This window comes from Struthio camelus, chromosome 4, assembly GCF_040807025.1.
Source record: "Struthio camelus isolate bStrCam1 chromosome 4, bStrCam1.hap1, whole genome shotgun sequence".
Lineage (NCBI taxonomy): Eukaryota > Metazoa > Chordata > Aves > Struthioniformes > Struthionidae > Struthio > Struthio camelus.
In genome coordinates this window covers 14,745,518-14,760,530 of record NC_090945.1, presented here as the reverse complement: position 1 = coordinate 14,760,530, position 15,013 = coordinate 14,745,518, and the positions used below count along the sequence as shown (strand labels likewise).

Here is a 15,013-nt window from a genome sequence, read left to right as displayed (position 1 = left end):
AGGAGCAGTTGCTGGAGGGGTTCCAGCGTCTCGAGGTTCACCCAGGAGGAACCGCGCTCGGTGGCACCACTGAGGAGGACGTCGCAGGCTGCTTTCGGGAGGCGCTTCCGGTGGTGGCACCGCAAACCCCGCCGCGCGTTCGGCCAGCACGACGGCTCTGCGCCTGAGGGATACGTACTGGCGCGGCGTGCGTGGTCCCGCCTGGATGCTGACCACAGACCGACAACCCCACAGTACTCAGCATTTAAACGGGAGGAAACACAAGTTTAGAAAACAATTTTATTAGACAAATTATTTAGACAAATTATACACAGAAAGCTCTGCCACTTGTAACTGAGGCCTCCAAAAAGTGTTTTGTGTATCTGTATAATAGGCAACACATCAAAATAGGCCTATTTTAAATATTGTACATGGTTAACAGTTTGTTTATAGCTAAAATCACTGCAACATCTGGTATGTCCCTACATAGCTTGTTGGAAAGAAACTTGCTTTTTTTTTTTTGTTTTACTCAGAGGTGTGGATGAGTTCATGAATGTTACAAGGGGAAGTAAGTCGTGCATGCTTTTAGACACTTGCTTCCCTGGAAACAAAATGGCCCTCTGCACGATAAGAATTTGTTCTGCCTTACACAGTAGACAATATTTGAAGATTTAGTACAAAAAACAGTGACAGTACAAGATGCTCCCCCAGAACAGAATTAGCATCAAAATAGAATAGATCTGAAGAATATACCTTTTAATTTATCCTAAAGCAAATCACATAGGCTGATTCCTATTACTCCTAGCCAAAGAATGAGTTAGGTTAAAATAAGTGTATGGTTGCATTAAAAAAAAAAAAAAAACGAAACCAAAGAACTCACAGGATAAACTGCTTGCTTTCTACTTAACCGCATTTTTAGTTTTAAGGATTACAAATTGAAAGCTCTTCCTACATTTCTAACAGGTAACAGTGTTACTTTAAAAAGCTGGTGCCAAAGTGGGCACTGGTTTTGCTCTCACTGCTGTTCCTTCTTTTGTTCTATACAGTTGGCACTAATGTAAAACACACATAGCTCCTCTAAATCTAACTTAACATGTAAAGGGTTAAAACGAGCGCCTGTTCTTATTTTTCTTCCTTAGAACAATATGTGATTGTAATTAAGGCCACATCAGTATTTCTCAAGGGCTTTTTTTTTTCTCCACTAACACCATTATCGTATTGATCAGCCGTACTGATTTGGAAAACAATGTATTAACCTTTGATCTATACTTAAACTTCTCTAGAGCTATATTAGTTGCTCATGAACGTGATATACCTAAGAGAGTTTTCCATTTGCCTAATTAATTAAAAGTAAAATTATCAAGGTTAGCCTTATACAATGCTCAATAGCCAATGCAAAACCTAATCAAATGAGTTACATCTAGGTACAAACATTAAATTGCCCTGGATGTTCTAATAAAAAAGTATAAAATATGTTCTGTTGGCAAACAATGCAAGTCTGAATAACATTAAAGCAACCTGTCTTTTCTAAATGAAAAGATCCCCTGCACTGTACATCTCTCCTGTATACAACACATTTTTACTAAAGCTTTATTAAATGAATTGCAATAGCAACGGCTGCCATTTTATAGCTATATATACATGTATATATATATACATACCTGTGTGTATATATGTATATATATATATGTATGAGATACTAATTTATTTAACACAACAGAGGCATCTGCCATATGATACAGTTTACTGTACATAAGAAAAACTTTTAACACTGTACAATCACATAAAGGTCATATGCACTGTTGCAGTGCAAAAGTAGATTTAACTGTAGTCTTTACTGGCATAGTAATGGCTTTTTGTAATCCTACAAAATTGCATTCTCTTATGGGGCCTGAACGGTCTTTTTACTTCCTTTATTTTGTTTTTTTTTTCTCTTTTCTCTTTTTTCCTTTTTGCCTTTTTTTTTTTTAATTATTTTTATTTTTTTAAACTGCAGGGTTTGCCTTTGGTCCACAGTTAAAAGGACACACAGCAGTGGAGCGCTGACTGGATGCAGCAGAATAAATGTAAATGACTTAAGTTATTGCAATTATATTTTAAAAAGGCAGCAGGGGAGGAGGAATGAATGCCCTTCTGCAAAGTAATCCTCAGGTTTTTTTATGCATTAATCACTACGTGTTTGCTCTACTTAAAGTATATGAGAAGCCTGAAGTAACAAAAAACTAATGTGGCGATAAACCCAAGATTCAAGTAGTAAAGAGAATAAAAGGAGACAGAGGAGGAGACCAGGCTGAGAAAGCAGAGAAGAGGAGGAGGAAGAGAGAGTTGTTACTAATAATCCTCATACTTTTCCTAAAAACCAAAAATCAGAACAAAAAGAACCCCAAAACAAAAAAATAAGGAAAAAACAAAAAAGGTTACATCCATGTTAGTCCCACAATATTACAGCTGCTCCTTGCAAAGGGAGTCCTAAAAAAGAGACAGTGACGAAACTTGGTCTGATGCTCATATGGAGGTGCCTCGGTCTGGGTCATTGCCCAGATTGAGCCCCAGCGTGGGAGTTGGTTGGTAAGGGATAGATGACATTGTTTTGATGGGGCTTCTGAAAAAGCCACCGTTAGGCGCCCTGTGCCTAAAGGGGCCAGTTCGGTGCTCAGGTACGTTGCCGAAGGAGAAACCAGAAGCGGCTTTAGCAGACAGAGTACGGCTCAGAGTCTGGATCTGCTCCGGTATGAAGGTTGTCGTGGTGATGTGAGTGTTTCTGAAGTCACTGATTTGCTCCAGCGCTTGACGCGTGGGTAAAGTGTCAATGTCCAGCGGGGTCAAGTCAATCGACGAGGTGGAAAACTGTTTGTGGGGACTGTCGTCATCCGTGCAGAGGCTGTTCACGCGCCTGTGCAGGTGCTCCAGGTCGATCTCCTTGTCATCCTGGGGAATGAGAAACACAACATGTACCACTCGCCGTGGCCGTTTGGGCCGGGCTGCGGCTGCACAGTGCAATCAGAATTGCTCCATAAACACAATACACGAGTTACCAAAGCTTCCTGCTCGCTGGCAGCGGCTGGGGGCACATCTCATGTTTAACAGTAAGCACCACCCCCACCCCACCTGAAGGCGGATAGGCTCAAACAAACCAAGGGGAACTCTACCCTTAGTCCACATCTTCCTTCAAACCCTAAAGCCGAACAGCAAAACTCAAGAGGGCTCCCAGTAGCTTTCTATCCTGAAAATTCAGCCTTGGAGCTAGGGACAGGTGGTTTAGACTAGCAATGTCTGAAGACAACAAAAAAAATCCTAAACTTTGTTATCGTGAAAATAAAGCATAATCTCAGAGGTGGGATGGTAACGGTTCTTAAATGCCATAATGATGACTAAACCTGACTGCCAAAACGAGAGGCTCTAAGGGATCAGATCGCCCTCTTCATCAGCATTAATTCTCTCGGGGCTTAAGGGCTAAAAACGTAACAGTTTAATTTTTGCCTTTATAATATAAACTGTAACGCAATAAAGCTGAACTTCCAAACAAAAATCCAAGCACTGGTGACTCATTTGCATCACACAGAAAGGAGTACACCAGATAAATTTACATCACAATGCCAAAGGAGGGATTAATTCTCCCCTTACCTACAATGAAGCAATTCCATCGATCCTGACGGAATTAGTGTCGTGGGGGAGAAGAGAACAAGGCCTGGAGTATTTCTTTTAGCAGACCATCACTCCCTCTTACCTCTGTCCTTTTTCCTCCCTACCTCTCTCCCTGCAGAGAACTCAGCTAAAGAGGCTGTTTGTAATTAAGTGAGAACTTAAATGCACGGAAGTTGAAAAAAGAGGAGAACGTCCCAGGCGACACAAAAAATCACCTGCATTGTCAGTGTGGCGTTAGGTTTACGTGTATAAGGGATATCCCCTCAGTCTAGGTAGCACAGCTCATTCAGAACAAACATCAATTTCAACTAACCTTCTTACAATTTACCTTAATCTCTGTGAAATCTACTGGCTCTTCCAGGCCACTAGAAATAGCTCTCACTCTAGGACCTCACAGAGAGTAATAAGGCGGCCGATAGATGCACACTGATGACTTCCAGACTCGATTACTGCAATTCAATGGCTGGCTTGATCCAGAGCTCATTGAATCAGTGGCAAAACTCCTAGTATACCGAATGGGCTTTACATCCCTCCTTTGTCTAGGGCTGAAGTCAAGCACTCTGAAAAAGTCCACCTAGAACAGACTGCAGGAGTTCATCTACTTAGCAAAACTGATCCCCAAACATTTGTGCTGGTACCACACCAAATACAGAGCCCAGCTCCGGCGAGACCGAGAGACCGGCCTCCTCCGGGATTTTACCCTCCAAGGACAACTACATTTCACAAAGAGACAAACCAGGGGGAGAGGGGCAGGGAACGGGGCCACAGGACGCTCACGCTGGAAACAAACCTGACCCCAGCGGCTTTGGCGTTTGAACTCATCACGGGAGAAAAAAAATGCAGCGCTCGTTTCTTTGACTTCGCTTTCTGTCTACAATTTATTCGCACGTGGACATAGACATAGATGCACATAACAACCACACAGGTGACACCAAAACCAAACGCATTCACCGAACTCTCTCGCCTGTGAACTTTGGAGCTGCATTTGGAATGCAGGAGCACTGGGGCCACATCGGAAACTACAGAAATAATACAGAGGCTCTGCTGGCGCCGGCAGCTCATGACCGTGTCTGCAAGGGACAGTCCTAATTCGTTTTCCTGTTGTTGTTTTGCAATTTTGAAAAGCGTAAGAGCACTTTGCAATTTAAAGTGCCGATAAGGAAACAATTAGCATTTCATCACTTCTGAGCCTCTGTAAGTTACTTAAAAAATATTCCTCAGTCTCCTCTTACCGAGATGCATTTGGGGCTAGGGTCAGACCAGTAAATATATATAAGCGGTGATATCCTCCCATGCTTAGCCCACAACCCAAGCTCCACCCAAGTGATACACCAAAACGAGACCCACTCACAGTAAGATTGTGCATATCTCCATTATATGATCTTTCCTCTTCTCTCTTGTGTGATCAGTAGTGAAATATTCAGCAGTTTTCACATTTAAATTATCATCAGGCTTCAGAGTCAACATCCCATTGAGATTACTGGGGCAGTTCATACTTCTCTCAGAGCTACTGTTTAAGGCTGTCTGCAGACTCAGGCAGACATCATTGAATGGATTACTTCTGGTACGCGACTGAAATGTTATCTTCGCAACCATAAGACAATTTTTTTTCAGTATAAATGCTTGCATTCTGGAGCACAAGATGGCAGCCACCAGGAAAAAGGGTTGGCTTGCTGACCACAAACTGGCCCAATCTGACCCCCGATTCTGGACTAGTGGCCTGGAAGAGCCAATGGATTTCATGGAAGCTAAAATGAATTTTAAGAAAGTTAGTTAAGATGTATTTCTTTGCTGAATGACCCCCACATCTAGGATAGTGGGGACATTCAGCACATATGTCCATGTTAAACTCAGTTTTGAGCCAAGCTTTTCAATTGAGCTTCGAGATACAAATTTAAATGCTAAGCTAATGAATATACAACGAAGATCAAGGAGGCCAAATCATACCATTTGTGGAAAGTATACATTTGAACTTCCGTGTGCTTGAAAATTGAAATACGTCATTTTATAGTTATATAAAATGTCCAGGTTGGTATTTTTTTCCTTTGTTATTTAATTTTTATGTTTTGCATCAGATAAATATGAAGATCTGAAAGTCTGGGTAAACAACAGTCTAGCAAATTTTATTTTTTTTTATAATTTGCCAGTTGAAACTGTATGGTTCCCATTCCTGAGAAACCCAATTTAAAGACTAAAGATGTTTTTTTGCTTTTAATAATGGTCCGGTCCAGATCTTTAACTAAAAAAGCTTGGGAATTAAAACAGGCAAGAAATGATTAAAAATAGTCTAACATCAGTGCCGATACTGTCTAATCAGGTAGTGTAATTAATCCTGCCTGATTACACAGCATTAGATTAGCAGGTATAAACACAACGGAGAAACTGCAGAGAAGGTGAGACCACTGCACGCAAATTAACAGCAATACCCCACAACAGGCGTCTAAGCTACACAGATAGAAAAGCTGTAATCGACAGTGCTACATCATAGCTCATACTTAGGTTCTGCTCTGCGTATCTGTGCCAAGCACATTTTCGTAACAATTTTTGTCTGAAGTTTCTCTAGTATTTTGCGGAGCTAAAGACTTACTTATGAAGGTAAGAAATTTGTTATAGGACTGCATAAGGCTCAGATGGCTGCTAAAAGGAGCGGTAGATTGCCAGGGTGAAGAAAGCATTATGCATGCACACGTAGAACCAAACTCATCTCTGGTGTCAAACGACACATCCCCCACTGGTTTCCAGTCCTTATGCAGCTGTTAAAAATATCGCTGGCCAAGATTTTCTAAAACAAGTCTGTATTAGATTTCAGAAATAAGTCTGCCCTGAATCTGAAAAATCACAAGTACAAAAAAAACCCACAGTACTCTCACTTCCGTGGACTTCAGACTGAATACTGAGAATTGAAGTTCATGGAAGTCTCAGGACGTTAACATCTTTGAAAATCAGGACAAGCTTATTTAAGAAGCTAACTACAGATTTAAGGGCTAAACTTTGAAAATCCGTTTTGAAGGACTCAGCCATTGAGCTTAGGGGGGATGTATTTTGCAAGAAGAAGCCAAGAAACCTCTCAACTTCTTGGTGAGAATTAGCTCCCACTGACCGGAATGATGTACTAACTACTGATGTATTAATAATGTACTATTCTACAAGTAACAGTTGTGCTTTACTCAGAATAGTTACATATTTATACATCGCCAGTATATGCATTTTTTTTCTTTCTAGCTTTTCTAAAAAGAATAGTTAAAAATATTTTGAGGAACAACGTTTACCTTAAAAATCAGGAAGCTAAGGAAACTTCTGTGAATTTGTTTCCCCTCCCTCTCTTACGCTATAAATTCAAGGCAGCGGTCTTTGGGGTGCACGAAAATTTTCCAGGAGAAATGAAGGGTCTAATACCTCTTTTGATGGAACCCGGGAGCCTTTCCTTTTATTCCACCACGTTTCCAACATTGCAATGAAACAGGATAGGACAATCCCAGCAGCGAGGATACAGAAAACACCTGCAAAACTTTTTATGTCCAGGGCACCGCCTTTCTGTTTGGTATCCACGGAGGAGTAAAGGTCGCATTGACCGTTCTTGGGCCACCACTTATGCTTCAGTATGTCCATGTCTCCGTTCTGCTGCAGCTCCAAGATCCTTGAGGAGAAAGCACAGAGCCAGGGGTTATACAGGGGCAGCGGGGGTGGCCCCGAGAGCGCAGGGTCACCCGGATGTCACTGGGCTCTGTGCCAGGGGCTCCCGTGCCTGGCAAGGCCAAGCGACTCCTGGATCCGAATGGATGGGGTTAGCCAGGAAATGAGGCTTCCTTGCGGGAGCATGGGGCTGCCTGCATGACCGTCAGCATACAGACAGCCACGCTCCTCTCTAGATACACAAAAAACACACAAGAGTCTCTTTTTCCTTCTTTCACACCTCCCTAATGAAAATGCTTTACTTAATATGCTATGTTCTTTTACCCAGCTTTGGCTGCAGACTATAGCAATTGACTTGGGTAGTGCATGAGAGATTTGAAAACATTTTACATTTTAGTAGATCGAAAAGAGACATTTCGGCCCCCAAAAAGAAAAATCCAGTTCAGCTGTACCACAGGATACGTATTACCTTATTGTGACCTGGTCCTTACCAGGTTGCGTACTTGCTGCTTTGGAGAGAGAGCTCGCTTTTGAGCAGGAGCGCGTGAGGACAGCCAGTGAAGACGTGAGCTGACCTGCTCACTTGTGCTCAGTGGGAACATGCGATCTGCTCCTAAGTGATTTCCACAGGAAGGTTCATTGTTGTGCAAGTCACCCATCCTTGCAACTACATACCCAGCCCGCTGCCTAAGACTTACCGGGTGGCTTGCAAGGCTTACATATTTTGCTAGACTTCCTGTGGGAAGAGGGATGAACAGTTTGAGAAATGAAAATTTTGTTCAGGGAAAAATTTTCATATTCGGTTCATTTGTTAACCCAAATGAATCCCTGAGGATAAATTTTTAAAAACATCCACAAGTGCCTAGAGGAGCAGCTGGGTGCATCCGGTTACCCCAAATAAAAAAAACGCAATGCTTACATTTTAAAAGAGTAAGATAAAGTAAATACTTCCCTTCACATAATAAATTTGTTTCTCCTCTCTGTGTTGGAAGGCAAACAATCACTTCTGCAATCATTTGACACAGCATGCAAAAACTCCAAGTGCACACAAACCAGCAGAGGTCCGGGATGTTACTACCCGAAGCTGTATTACATCGAAGGAGGCAGAAAAGCTCCCACACGGACTCACAGCTACCTTAACTGCTCAGTGCAGCGGTGTACAGGAAATCACAATAATAGAGTATTAAGAAAGGGAGTTTAAAGGCGCCTCAGAAGTATTGCACAAATGCTCTATTCACAGATGATTCAACCTCTAATTCCACGTGTACGGGTAAGCATGGCAATTAAGTGACTAAATTTGCTATGGCACATCCAAACGCCCCGTATGTGTATGCTGGGGTCCTGCCAAGAGCGGCAGGCTTCGCTATGCCACCACTGACACGGGTGGCTTAAATCCCTGAGCAGCTCTGGAACGAGTTTCCACGTCCCACCTAGGAGGACGTCCAGCAGCTGAGAGCCTGACCTGACCAGCGTGGAACCACTCATCCACTTCTGCCCTGCACCGAAGAGAACAGCACCTTTTCCAGGGCCCCACAGGAACAAACTGGAGACAAAAATCGGTGGTTTTGGAGACGTCAGAACTGCCTTGTTTACAAAGCTCTGCACTCGCAAAAAGTGAGACAGATCCTGTGCGCTGCCCGCTGAAGGTTCATCCCTGGAGAGTGAAGAACGGGGTCAGACATGCCTGGGCTGTACTTTGAATAGTCCCCCAAAACATCATAACCTTGGGGAAGCTTTATCTTGAAGCTTCCTAGCAGGAGATAAGACAAAGACAGGAAAACTCTCCTGATACCTGTTACATCTATGGAAGAGGAGCTTTGGAGGGACAGAGACCATACGTAGGATCACTCCCATTGCTGTCTACAGCTGCCTGATGGGAGAGTGCAGAGAAGACAGAGGCAGACCCTGCTTGAAGGTGCACGCTGACAGCATGAGAGGAAACGAGGACAGGTTGGACACGAGAAGTTCCAGTTAGATAAAAAGAAAAACGTTTGTACAATGAAGGAGGTCAAACACTGGAAGAGGTTGCTCAGAGAATTTGTGGGACCTCTCTCCTCGGCCATATTCAGGGCTGCACTGCGCAAGGCCCTGAGCAACCTGACTGAACTGGACCTGCTTTGAGCAGAAGGTTGGGCTAGAGACCTTCAGAGGCCCCTTCCCACCAAAACTACACTGTGACTCTACAACTGCCAACACTGTCCATATGCTGCTCTCTATTACGGCATACAGCGCTTACAGCCATAACTCACCACAATTCTGGTTCTCGCTCTGCTCCCATCCTACACTCGGACTTGCACAACTATTTTGGCCCAAATATTCCAGTCTGCTAGGTTAGCAGGAGCGACAGATACTCAGCACTTCTGACAAACAAAAGCTTTTTATGCAAGTTCTTACAGAGTGACTGAAGATCAATTTTCAACACCCGGTCTCAAACATTTGGCGTACGTGCTTTTATATTTAGGAATTACTACCCCATCTAGCAGTAATGGAACAATATTCTGGGGCTTGCTTCTTTCAGCAGCAGCTCTGAGCCCTGAGCCGGGCTGTTTTCTCTCTTTTATTCAGTCAGTAATAGAATGAGCCACCCAAAATGATTGCTCTATTCTCATTAATTAAATGATTCTTCACTTGTCAGTATAATTCCTGATTACACAAGACATCTTTTCAACAATAGATATTTGCATAAGACACTGAACTTTAGCTTGTTCCTTAAGAGAGACTTATTCCTAATTGTATTCCTGGTAATTATTGGCAATTTTCAAGTTCAATTGTTTAAAGGAAAGCATAAAAAATGAAGCAGAAATCAGGGAGAGTAATTATATGATTACATGGAAAAGCCTAGAAATTGAAAGATTATAATGAAGCCCTGTAAAACTGCAGCTGAAAATAGATGTTGAGAGAGAAACTACGTATCAAGAGAAATTATGGGAGCATGAATATCCAACTGTATTAACTTCATACAGAGAAAAAGGGAGATCCCAGTTCTACTAGCCTTAGTAAATACTGTGTTTCTGAATTCAACAGTTTGTGGAACAAAAATAATAGCCTACTAGCAAGGTTTAACGCTACCAAAGTGCTCCTAATTGTGGGAATTATTATTCTCTAACACATCTTCATTTTCAAAAAGGACTATTGCACGTTTATTGAAATTTCATGAAAAATAACATTAGGAAGGAAAGTTTCTTGGAAGTAAGCAACATGCAAGCACTACTCTGCTTGTGTGCTGCAGGAGCTTCCCACACGATGGCAGTCTTTCTATAAAAATAGGTGCTTTTGCTGCAATTACTGGTGGGTGCACATACACATACTAATCAGCGAGACCTGTTGGGAAGCAGACACTACAATCAGTTTGATATTGATTTTCACACTTAATACTTGACTAAAATAATAATGCATTAACTAAATGCTATGCATGATAATGCCATGCTAAATGCTATGACACTGCTCAGCAAGTGACACTTTTCACACGTCCAAGCTTTTTACAACTGAACTTTTCCGTGACGGTCTTGGCTCCTACGAGCCTGCAGTACCAGAATGGAGTAGTATTGCAACATACAAAGCAGCAGAAAGAGCAGTGGAAAATAATAAGCAGGATGCATGATTTCCCATTATTCTGAAAAATCGTAGTCTTCAAATGCTTACAAAACAAGCCCATATATTTAAAAAACTCAGATTTGTTTTAAAAACGGGAGTTTTAAAACTTGCTTCTTGATAGGGTGTGGTTCTGAACAGATTTTTCTTTAGCAGACAAACTGATACAGTAACATTGTTCAAGGCAATGATGTAAAGTTATTCAACCACACAGAAGACGACAAAATGTCTGTATAGACTTTGACTAATTTGGCCCTGAATTCATAGTGCTAAGTGATGTCTCATGAATATAAGCACAGAAAACCAGACTGCCTGTGGTTTCCAAATCTGACGCTGATTTGAACAAACCCTTTCCTACTGAATCAGTGGGAATAGGACTGGATTCATCTCGCTGACTACATACCTCGCTGTTGGCAGAGTGATGTAATTACTCCTCCAGTACACCACAGAAAAAAATCAGCATGATAGCAAAGCATCACAAGAGCTACAAAACTGAAATATCTGTGACAACGCTATATTTTGATCTCACGGTTTCATTCTTTCCAAGTTATAAGTAATGAGCAAGAGACGTGATGGGTCACTCACAGTGAGGTCAGAAATGCCAACAGGTGGTCTGAGATGCCACAGGTCACCACCTGGTGGCTTCCTGCACCACGGCATAGTATCCAGAAGAAATTACCTGGTGCTTTCTATTGGCATTGAGAGAAGATGATGAGAGCAAGAGTTGCTACCGCAGCTCCAGTTCCCAGATTAAGGCTGCCCCAGAGAAGAGGCCTGTTTCCGGGGAGCTGCTGGGTCACTTGCACGGGGCACGTTTGAGACCACCCAGCATCTACACAGGGGGCCAAATAGTTAAAAGAGCTCGGATAACTCCTGGTGGCTAGCAGAAAGTCAAACTCCTTGGGCAACAGAGCTCTGACAGCGGGTGCTAAACTTTCCTAAACAAAATCTGGTAGTTAGTCTTTGTAGAATTAAGTTCTCCTCTCGGAAAATAAGATATCATGAAATTAAACTTATTTGTGACCTTCCTTCAGTTATCACAGAAGGCAGATGGCTGAATGACTATCAGAGCAGATAGACAGAAACCAAGGGGTTGCATATGACACTCAAAGACTTGACTTTGATGCTCTCCTGTGCACACAAATATTGTGACTCCCCAGATGCCCAACGAGGCACCTTTGCATCATACCACAACCACAAACTGTTAAAAAGCTGCTGAGGAGAGTGAAGGAATTATCTTCTTATGTAGGTGGCTATATCTGTATCATATTGTCTCGCCCAAATCCATGGAATGAAGTCAAAGAAAACTGTTATAGGGGACCTGAGGGGGGGGGGGGAGTAGTGATAGAGATAAGGGATGGCCAGAAGTAAAACTCAGAAGCCTTCAGAGAGGTGATGGGAAAGTGTTCACTTAGAAATGGCTGCTTACTTGGCACCAGCTACACTCCCAATTAGCCATCCTGAGACCTAAGCCTCGAATTAAAAGGGGCACCAGGTCATTGAAGGAACCAGCCCAGAGACGGAGGAGGTGTGGGAAGGCGGTCGAGCAGACGCAGACGTTCAGGGGTGAAGGAAAGAGGGGAGCAGCGTTCGTGCCACTCGTGAACGGGCCGAGAAGATGCAATGAAAGCTTGCAAGAGGAACAAAACACCCAACAGCACAGAGATCATTGCTGTTCCAATCCTTCCTGTTACTGTAGGTTTTGGTGTCTGTAAATAAAAAGATTGGTTTCAAAGAGAGGGTTTTCTATTTGTTTTCCTTTTTCTTTTAAGCTAGCATTTTAATGAGCTGTCAATCATGGGCTTCATGAGAGGAAATTTTTCACAGAAGCCAAACGCAGCTTGCCAGATTAGACAAAGCTGCGCTCCCTCTCCACCCGTTCCCACCACTTAATCCAGCAAAAGAGCGCCCTTGGGGTGCAAAAGAGCGCCCTTGGGGTGCAGCTGCGAAGCCTGTTCCCTGGCAAGGACCCCGAGCAGATCAAAACCCAGCTAACTGGAGCCCCACCAGGGAGGGCAGGCTGCCTTCTTCTGACCTGCCCTTCAGCAACACTCAGCACTGTGCTGCTGGCTTGAGGAAGGCAGCTCACAACACCAAGAATAAGCACCTCACCTTCTAAATATGATAGAAGAAGCAGAAATAAAGCAGACCTGCTGTTCAGAATTAAGGATCTGCATATCAAACAACTACTAAAAAGATAAAGCAGCTGACCTTCTGTTTTGCCCAACAACAAACCATTAGCTTCAGAAAATGCAGCGCTGATGACTTGGATCCTGTAAATCAGTATCACTCTGTTCAAATTAGTGAACTTATTTTGATTTAAATCTGCAAAACCTACAAGAACATTTTTATCTCAAATATAGAATGTTAAACTGAAATGAAGCGGCACCTGCGGTAATTAGAAATGATATATTAGTGATATTTAACATACAGCTATGGTGGAACTTCTTAATGGCTGCTCTATAATGGTTTTATTCAGGCCACATGGTTTTGTTGAATACCAGCAATTCAGAAACTTAGATAAAGAGAGAAACAAAATCCTTCAGGATCTTCTGCTTACTTGTAGTAAGGAAAATGCTTGGTTGAACCCAACTGGCCTTTCACCATGCAAATTTTTCCGTTTGTCTCCTGCTTACGAGAAAGTGAGGATAAAAGTACTAGTACCTATTTATAGATTGTAAATGCCAACAGAACACCTACAGACAGTCACATAAATATCAGGGGTTCATTCATCTCAGCGCTGATGTGGTAAACACCAAATGAATTCATTATGGTACGCCACCAGACTTACTAACACAAAGCAATGTGCTTTCAAGGTATATTGGCTCCTGTGCACTACCAGCACTCCAGTGATATTTTAGATCGTTTCCTAAATTACTTGCAGAATGCCGGTTTCTAGACTTTACGCAAGTTCAGCCATGCGAATGCCTCGGGGCTTATTTTCCGCTTGCTTTTGTTACCATAAATCCCAAGGAACTCCCTCCTCGCTCCGCTGGGAAAGCGGGACGGAGAGCACAGCGCAGGCTCAGGAGCGCCGGCGCGCCCCGAGGAGCGATGCAGGAGAGCAGCCAAGCCGGGCTGGCTTGTCAAACCTGCAAAAGCGTCCCCGAGATCCCGAAGTCAGCTGCGACCTTATGCATGACCACCACGTAACGGAGATGAGACTGCAGCCTAAAATTACGCTTTCTATAAACTGCCCCTTAAAATAATGCTTTTGCAACACCGAAGGCTGTCAAAAGCGACATTTTGAATACACAAGGTGACAGTATGATTAGATACATTTAACTTGAGGACTTGATTCATAAGTCCCAAGATGGATGCGAGCAAATTAGTGGGTCTTTTTTCAGAACTGGAAAAACTGATGATTTCACATAGAATCGGCAACCCTCAGTGTCCATAGAGCTTCATATTGCTTTTCAAACAATTATTTTTCAGCACAGAAGGAAACTTCAGTCATTTTTTCAACGATAGCAATACTATTCTCCGCTGTGGGTTGCAGCAAAATTTTATAAAGCAATCTTGTGAAGCCTACCACTGCTGTTCCCAAGTCATCGGGACTTCCGCCGTTCACTTAAAGAGAGCAAAGGGCAGCACTGAGCACACTCGGGAACCCAACCCTCCTGGTTAGGCTATCACAAAAAAGGCATTTTTCTGCATACAGATCAGTACAGGATACTTGGATTGACCAAAAATGGAAAGCTTGAAGGTGCCCTTTCAGTCACAAGCTACTTCTTAGAGGCCTTCTCCAAAAAAATTCTCAAAAAAATCTCTTCCTCCAGTGTCATGTATCAACTGCCTCCTGCCCGAGAAGTGCTGTGGGTAACAAGCTATGCAAAGAACTGCACTGCGGTTAGCAGGAGGAAGCAAAGAGCTGGAAAAAATATTTTGGTTTGACTTTGTTACTGTTTTTTCAATAGTGAGACACAAACAGAAGCTTATTTGGGTCAATTACTATTTAACCTAAAACAGTTCATTCTCAAATCTTTCAACACAATTAAAGTGATAAACTAAACTCCAAAAGTTTTCTTTTAGAAAACAGTAAAATGAAATATTAAGATTTTTCTCCATTTTTTACTGTTTTGGGCTGAAATTATTTTCCAGATTTGCAAATTAACTCTGTTGATACTAAAATAGATTTACCAATTAATAAACTGTTTTTGCACTT

General features: G+C 42.5%; 1 protein-coding gene across 4 annotated transcripts in view; it reads right to left on the bottom strand.

Annotated features, from left to right (window-relative positions):
* Window positions 1-817: 817 nt before the first annotated feature.
* GRID2 (glutamate ionotropic receptor delta type subunit 2) overlaps window positions 818-15,013 on the bottom strand; it is a 718,520-nt gene continuing 704,324 nt past the window's right edge. For 2 of the 4 annotated variants that reach the window (XM_009674498.2, XM_068941562.1), the window contains exons 15-16: window positions 7,021-7,261; window positions 818-2,907 (exon numbers count right to left, since the gene is read on the bottom strand). In XM_009674498.2, coding sequence (XP_009672793.2) covers window positions 2,485-2,907; window positions 7,021-7,261 — 664 coding nt within the window. In that variant the 3' untranslated portion in view covers window positions 818-2,484. Of the gene's footprint in view, window positions 5,373-7,020; window positions 7,262-15,013 lie in introns of all 4 variants that reach the window. The other 2 variants (XR_011140833.1, XM_068941563.1) reach the window with 2 other exon arrangements.